At 58.4% G+C, this 7,202-nt stretch overlaps 1 protein-coding gene across 1 annotated transcript in view; it reads right to left on the bottom strand.

Moving 5' to 3' along the window:
• Arhgap23 (Rho GTPase activating protein 23) overlaps nt 1-6,758 on the bottom strand; it is a 60,721-nt gene extending 53,963 nt beyond the window's left edge. Inside the window, exon 1 of the mRNA XM_023718127.1 lies at nt 6,666-6,758. Coding sequence (XP_023573895.1) covers nt 6,666-6,728 — 63 coding nt within the window. The 5' untranslated portion in view covers nt 6,729-6,758. The remainder of the gene's footprint in view (nt 1-6,665) is intronic.
• Nucleotides 6,759-7,202: the final 444 nt, after the last annotated feature.

The following is a 7,202-nucleotide window of genomic DNA, read 5'->3' as shown; positions in this document are numbered from 1 at the left end:
AAGAAGAAGAAGAAGAAGAAGAAGAAGAAGAGGAAGAAGAAGGAAAGAAAAAAGAAAAAGACACCGTCTTCTTTGTCTTCTGTACTCAAAGCAGGCCAGGGGATGTACTGTCCCTAGCTAGGACCCTCTTCCCTCTCCTCCTGCCTTGTCCTCCACTCTTCTGCCCCCACCCCTCGGCCTGACCCTTCTCTGGGCGTGTTTCCCATAGGGGATGGGGAGGCAGGCAGGGGTGGCCTCCAACATTCCTCTATCTGACACATATGAGGTGCAGCCCTTCCCCACTGGCGTCTGTCCTCCCACAGGTCCTGCGGGACCTCTCATCCCTCCAAGATGTCACACCAGCAAGAAAATTAGCAAGGCCAACGCCGCCTGTGGCTGAGCCTCAGATCCACACAGAAATCTCACCAGAGACCGGCAGGAGCCAGGCCTGGGGCCAGGACAAACTGCCCCTCCCTGTGCAACCCCCACTTGGCATGGGGACCCCAATGGGGTCCTCCCACACAGCCCCCTTGCATGTCCCCCGGCCACCACCTCCTGCAGGCCAGCACCCCACAAGGCCAGTGCAAGGTCACTGACATCATCCCCTGCCCCACCAGAGCCAGCTCTCATCCCAGGGACTGGGGCTGAGCTTTGAAAGGGTCACTTCAAAGAGGACCTGCCTGTGAGGGCCCTGCCAGACCCAGGGCCAGCTCCTCGGCCAGGTTCCCGGCAGCCAGGCACAAAGGCCCCACTGTCCCCAGCGCCCCCAAACGCACTGGGCATAGGAAGGCTTTCTTTCCCCAGTTCTGCTCCTACCAGGCCAGGCTCCTGGCCATGGGAAGGGGCTGGGCGGGAACAGGGAACCCCAGGTTTCCCCAGCTACTGCTTCGCACCCAAACCCTGGGGGCACCCTGATGTAGAGACACCCGAAGCCCCTTCCCCACCACCAGGCAGCCTCTCAGACTCCAAGTGTGCTGGAGAGAGAGGACTTGAGAAGCTCCCAGGACCCTGGGACTGTGTCCCCCACCAGTCCCGGATGATGGCAGAAGGTCTCTAACGTGTTCACACGGGGCTGATCCCAAGGCAGGACCAAAGGGACGCTCAGGTCAGCCTTTCCTCCCTCCCACACCTGCATTCTCTCTAGCCCATGTCACCACCCAGCCCAGGCTTGCCCACCTCCCGAAACAGAGGCCTCATTACCTGCAGGGGAGCTCATTTCCTCTGCGATTTCCTCTGACCTGAGTCTTGCTTTTGTTTTGTTTTAAGACAGGGTCTATGTAATCCAGCCTGGCCTTGAACTCACTATGTAGCCAAGCTGGTCTGAAACACGCAGCAATCCTCCTGCTTCAGCCTCCAGGCTGGGATGACAGACATGCACCACCATGTCTAGCCAAGCACTGCTTTTTATTGAGTCAAAAGTGTGTTCTAGCTTCTGTGCTTTCTTTGGTTACTTTTTTTTTTTTCAGAACCAGGGATTGAACTCAGCCCCTTGCGCTTGCCAGGGAAGCACTTATTCCACTGAGCCATCTCCCCAGCTCCTCTTTGGTTATTTTTTGTTTAATATCAGCTGCTGTCAATAGTTGAGCTTACCAAAAGCCAATCAAGTCATTCTTCCTGTTACCTCATTTAGCCCACTCAATAATTTGAGAGATTATTTCAGGAATTAAAAAAAAAAAAAAATCCCAAGGCTAAAGCTGGGTGTGGTGGCCAACACCCCCAGTCCAGGCTACTTGGGAGCTGAGGCAGGAAGACTGCAAGGTCCAGACAATTTAACAAAACCTTATCTCAAAATACAATTATGAGGGGCCAGGGAGATGGCTCAGTGGAATAAGTGCTTCCCTGGCAAGCACAAGGGCCTCTGTTCAATCTCCGGTTCTGCCAAAAAATAAAAAAATAAAAGTATAATTAAAACAACTACATGAGGAAAAAACAAAACAAAACGACTACAGGGCCGGCCAGATAGCTCAGCGGACTAAAGCACCTGCTTAGGCAGATCGCACAGCTGGGGTTCGATCCCCATCATGCTGTGCCAGCCCCTGCCCCCAGGGCGCGCTGAGACGGCAATTGAGACTGGACATGGTGGCACGCACACCTATAATCCCACTATCCCGGCACTCAGGATAGCCATGAGTTCAAGGCCAGCCTGGGCTACATGGTGAGTTCAAAACCAGCCTGAGCTACATGGTGAGACCCTGTCTATGCAATGCCACATGGGGCAGAGGGCAGGGCTGGAACATGACTCAGTGGGCTGCCCAGGGCTGTCCTTCCCCACAAGCCTGACTGTGTCACTAGAGGACTGGGTCACCCTGAGGTCATTTTGAGCAGGTGAAGGGTGACCAGGACAGTGGCTGAGATTGTACAGAGGGCAAACCAGGAGCAGAGGGAGGAGGTGAGCCCGGTACAGGAGGACTGGCGAGGCTGCAGGGGCTGCCTGGGCCCAAGGTGTGGGGGCTAGCTGGCTGGAGACCACCTCTTCCACAGGGCCAGAGAACTGGTAGGTACTGACTGCACACGGTGAGTCCCTCTCGGGCCCAGAAAGTTGCAAAGGGACAGGGCTCTGTGACACCAATTCCTCAGCCCCAGCCACTGGCCTCTGACAGAGACAGAGACAGAGAGAGAAAGACAAAAAGAAAGGAAAATCAGAAATGGGGTTCTGGGAGGGGTAGCGCAGACCTGTGCGAGCCTGAAGGTGCTGGCTGGGGGTGCGACTTTGAGAGCCCTCCTCTCACTCTAGGACAGTCACAGGCCCTCACGCATTCAGTCCCTCAGCTGGCCAGTAAGCACCCTCTGCACGCTGGCTGGCCGCCAGGCTTCTGGGATTATGAGACAAACATGGCACCTTTGGGGCCACTTGGAATGAGGTTAAGGGCACGGGCAGCTCCTCAGTTCTGCCACTTGTTTTGTGACCTTAGGAAGCCACCTAATCTCTGTGCCAGTTCCTGTGTCTAGAAATGGAATGCCAATAATGTATCTACCTAGGGCCAAGCGCTGCAGACACAGCTGTGCTGGGGTTGCTTTTCCTGCCGTCCAACCCTTCCAGCCTGATGGGAGGCCACCATGTGGATGGGGGAACTGGGGATGGGCTCCCCAGCTTGCATCTCACACTTAGAGGGCCTGCTCTGTGCCAGGCGCTGTGCCACTCACTGGGGACACAGAGAAGAACAGGACGCACTGTCCCCGAGTCCCTGCTCCTCCCTGCCCTCCCTCCCTGCTCAGGGCCCCATCCCAAGGTCCAGCTCCGAAGCACCCAGAGAGGTTGGGGCTCAGCTGGTCCCAGGAATCAGGGACCAGGGTTCATGCCTGCCACTCATGGGCAGAGGGGAATAGTGTTGCCCAAAGGGGCAGCTGGACAGGACAGCCCCCTTGGTCCTGCACCCCAACAGGTGGTGAAGACCCCCCAAACCCCAAGGGGCTTTACATTCACCCACGTCCAGGCCAAGGCCCCCCTGGCCCAGCCCAGTGAAGCTGTGAGGGGGGAGACGGCCTGGTACAGACTGGCACTACCCTGCTGATGCGCTGGCACCGCCTCACAAGTAACGGGGCCCTGGATGTGTAGGGCGGTTGTTTGAAGGGGTGGGGCACCCGGGGAAGGCACTGCCAGCTCCTGCCGGCCCTATTCACAGCGCTCTCTGGGGACAGAGAGAACAGGATAATTAAAGCCAGGCTTTGTCCAAACTCCTGACCAAGCCAATACCTCACCTTTGAGCCCTACAGCCAGCAGGGCCACAGCCCAGTGCTAGGGGAAGCACCCACAGGACAGAGGCCACCAGGGTAATGTGTAATACCCCTCCAGTGACCGCAGAGGATACCTGAACCTTCACCACTCCTGAGGACAAGCAGAAAGATAAGTGATCAAGCCAAACACAGTGGGCACACCTGTCATCCCAGCACTCAGGAGGGTCAAAACAAGTTCAAGACAAGCCTGGGCTACATATAGAGACCCTGTCTCCAAACAAACAAATGGCCAAGCTCCAGCCCAGCACAAAAAACTGGATCTGGGCTTGTACCCTGAGAAGCCAAACAGCAAGGGCAGGAGCAGGACCAAGCCAATGGCCATGTGATTTGGGCCTGGCTATCAGCTCTCTGGGGCTGCGTCCTCAACTATACAACAGAGACAACGGTGTCCACCTCATAGTGGCCGTGTGAGAATTGAATGAGGTGATCCACAGCCCTGGCCCAGAGGAACTGCCACCTCTGACTTAGAGACCAGCTGTGCTATAGGGAAGCCAAGCTGTCCTTTAAACCCACGTCTCCTCCAGCACCTGTGTGCTCATCTGCAGGCAATGCATGCTGGGAGAACCTCTCATTCCTACACCCACGTCAGACATCACAGGAATGCCCCTGGCTGGCCCACTCCTGCAGGACACACCCCTGCACAATGCCTGGGGCCAGCCTGAGCTGCTGCAGCTCACAGGTCTCCCTGGGAAGTTCTCCCAGATGTCTAACTGCCATTCCTCCTGCTGCCACTCATCCTCTCTTGCTTTGCAGTCTCTTTCTTTCTTTCTTTCTTTCTTTCTTTCTTTCTTTCTTTCTTTCTTTCTTTCTTTTCCTCTGGCGGAACCTGAGATTGAACTCAGGCCCTTACGCTTGCCAGGGAAGTGCTTATTCCACTGAGCCATCTTCCCAGCCCCACGCAGCCTCTTCTTTAAGGCCTCCTAAGAATCCCTGCAAGGAGGCTCCAGGCAATTGAGGCCACTGTGAGCTCAGGAAGGGAACACAGAGGGCCCCCATCCATGGACCCATGCACAGTGCCTGCACCTCAGTTTCCTTTGCAGGAGTCTGTCCCATACCCTGTGACACCCAAAGGCCACTTTCCCCCCAAGACTTCACATTGAGCCCTGACAACCTTCAGGGGGCCCAGCCTGTTGCCGGAGCAATGTCACTATGGGATGCTAAGCCAGGGGCAGTGGCACACACCTGCTATCCCAAGGAGTTGGGAAGCTGAGGCAGGAAGATCACAATTTTGCATCCAGACTGGGCAACTAAGCAAAATCTTGTCCCAGAATAAAATATAAAAGCAGACTGGGGCTGTAGCTCAGTGGCTAAGCTCATGCCTGCATGCAGCCTGGGTTCAACTTTCTGTGCTGACACAAACAGAAACAATTAAATAAATAAATAAATAAATAAATAGAGGCCGGGGAGATGGCTCAATGGAATAAGTGCTTCCCTGGCAAATGCAAGGGCCTGAGTTCAATCCCCGGTTCCACAAAATAAATAAATAAATAAATAAATAAATAAATAAATAAATAAACGGGGCACTAACACCTACCCTACCCACTCCCTGAGAGTTTTGAGACCCTTAGATCCAGCACTGAGTAGAGAGAATCTACTGATCCCATCATCCCTGGGAAAGGGGAGCCTGGGACACAGGACCTTAGAGCTCCTGCCACGTTTGGGGACCCTGTCACACTGGACAAGAGGAGGAAGACTAAGCCAGAGCCCGGGGTGGGAGCCTCTAGCCCAGTCTGAGGGCAAACCTGAGGTTATATAATAGCGATTGACATCGAATGCCAATGAGCACATCTAGGCCAGCCACTTTTGAGACTGGGGCTCTGGCCCTGGCAGAGGGGGAGGGCCACATGAGATCAAAGCCAAATGGACCACAGGGTGGGGTGGAGGTGGTGAGGGGACAGAAATGAAGTATGCGTTGTTGGAGGAGGGGGAATCCGAGGGACTCATGCTTAATGACTGTCACCCCCGCCCCCCCGTCCATCCTGAATTTCAAGTTCATAATTAGGAAACACTGGCAGAAGGGAGGGGGGAGAGGTAGACAGACAGGGAGAAGGGAGGCAGTTAACTACACACACACACACACACACGCACGCGCGCGCGCGCGCGCGCGCGCACACGCACGGCCCAAGAAGAGTTTGCAAAACAGAGCTGCCAGGACCATCACCGAGGGCTGCAGAGCTGGGTCCCTAAGCCCTTTTGCTCTGTCGGAGGAGGCCGATGCTGGCAGAGAACCTCTTTCCCCAGCTCGGGCAAGTTACTGGCCTTCACCTTGGGATGGGCAGTATGCCCAGTGTTTCAGCAGCGCTGGCGGCCAGGCTCAGAAGTAGGGGACTGGCCTTGATGGGGACGTGGGGACTGAGAGGCCCCTGCCGGCCCCTCCCCAGCCTCAGCAGCTGGCAGATGAAAGAGCCCAAGCAAAGCAGCCAGCGCTGAGTAATGCCCCTGGCACCCCGCGCCCTGACCCACCCACAGCCAGCCGGAGGGGCCGGAGGGAGGGCGGCCGCCTGTGGGGCTGGTGTCTTTCGGGGTGTAGGGGGACCCCAGCCTGGCGGCCGTGGCGCCGTCCAACCCCAGGGTCTAGGCGGGAGGGTTGCGGGGCGCCGCGCCAGGATGGCCCGCAAGGGGCCCGCCCGCCCCTCCAGCTGTGCCGGGCCTCGCCAGCGGAAAACGCCAGCTCGGGCGGAGGAAGCAGCGGGCGCCCCGCCTGCGGACCGGGACAAAGGCGCTGGCCCCCCCGCCCCCTGCCCTGCCGCGGGGCTGGCACTGCCGGATCGGTGGCCTAGAGCCTCGAGCGCGCCCCTTCCCACTCCTACCCCGGGCGGTACCCCCTTGCCCAGCCCAGGTCCGGGCAGCGGTGCCCGCGCCCTGCGTCCCGGCCGTGCTCCTGGACCGTGCCCGCCCAGCGGGGGCGCAGCGCCCCCGGCCTCCAGCCTGCTCTAGCCCCGCGCCGTCACCTGGGGGGGCCGGGGCTCCGGACGCGGCGGGATCCCGACCAGGCAGAAGGCGACTCCATTCATCTGGCGGCAGGGAGGCTCTGCGGTCCGGCCTCGGCGGGGGCGCAGGCAGGACCTGGGGGCGGGGCCGATTTCTGACCCCGCCCCTCAGGCTCCGCCCCGCCCCGCCCCCCGACGGGCGCACGGGGGGCCTCTCCCGAGGGCGGCGGAAGCGGAACGCCGGGAGCCGGGTCTCTGCGGACCGTGGAACCGTAGGTCGCCGCTGTGCCGCGTCCAGGGGGCCCGCCCAGACGACCCTGCCCAGGAAAGGGAGCGAGGCCACCCGGCACACAACTGGTGGCAGAGAAGGAGGGAAGGAGGGCGGGGATGGGAAGAAACTGAGGCAGCCACTTGGAAAGTCTGGGAGACAGAGAAGGGCAGAAGCGAGAGACTCAGGGAGGGTAGATGAGGGCACAAGTGCTGTAGTGTCTGGGTTCCCCTCAATCCGGGAAGCGCGCTACAACCCTGCCACCTGAGGGAGTCGCCCCCTACCCATCA

The sequence above is a fragment of the Octodon degus genome, unplaced genomic scaffold, assembly GCF_000260255.1.
Source record: "Octodon degus isolate 3935 unplaced genomic scaffold, OctDeg1.0 scaffold00056, whole genome shotgun sequence".
Taxonomy (NCBI): domain Eukaryota; kingdom Metazoa; phylum Chordata; class Mammalia; order Rodentia; family Octodontidae; genus Octodon; species Octodon degus.
The sequence above is the reverse complement of the archived record's forward strand: the minus strand, read 5'-3'. Positions and strand labels throughout refer to the sequence as shown.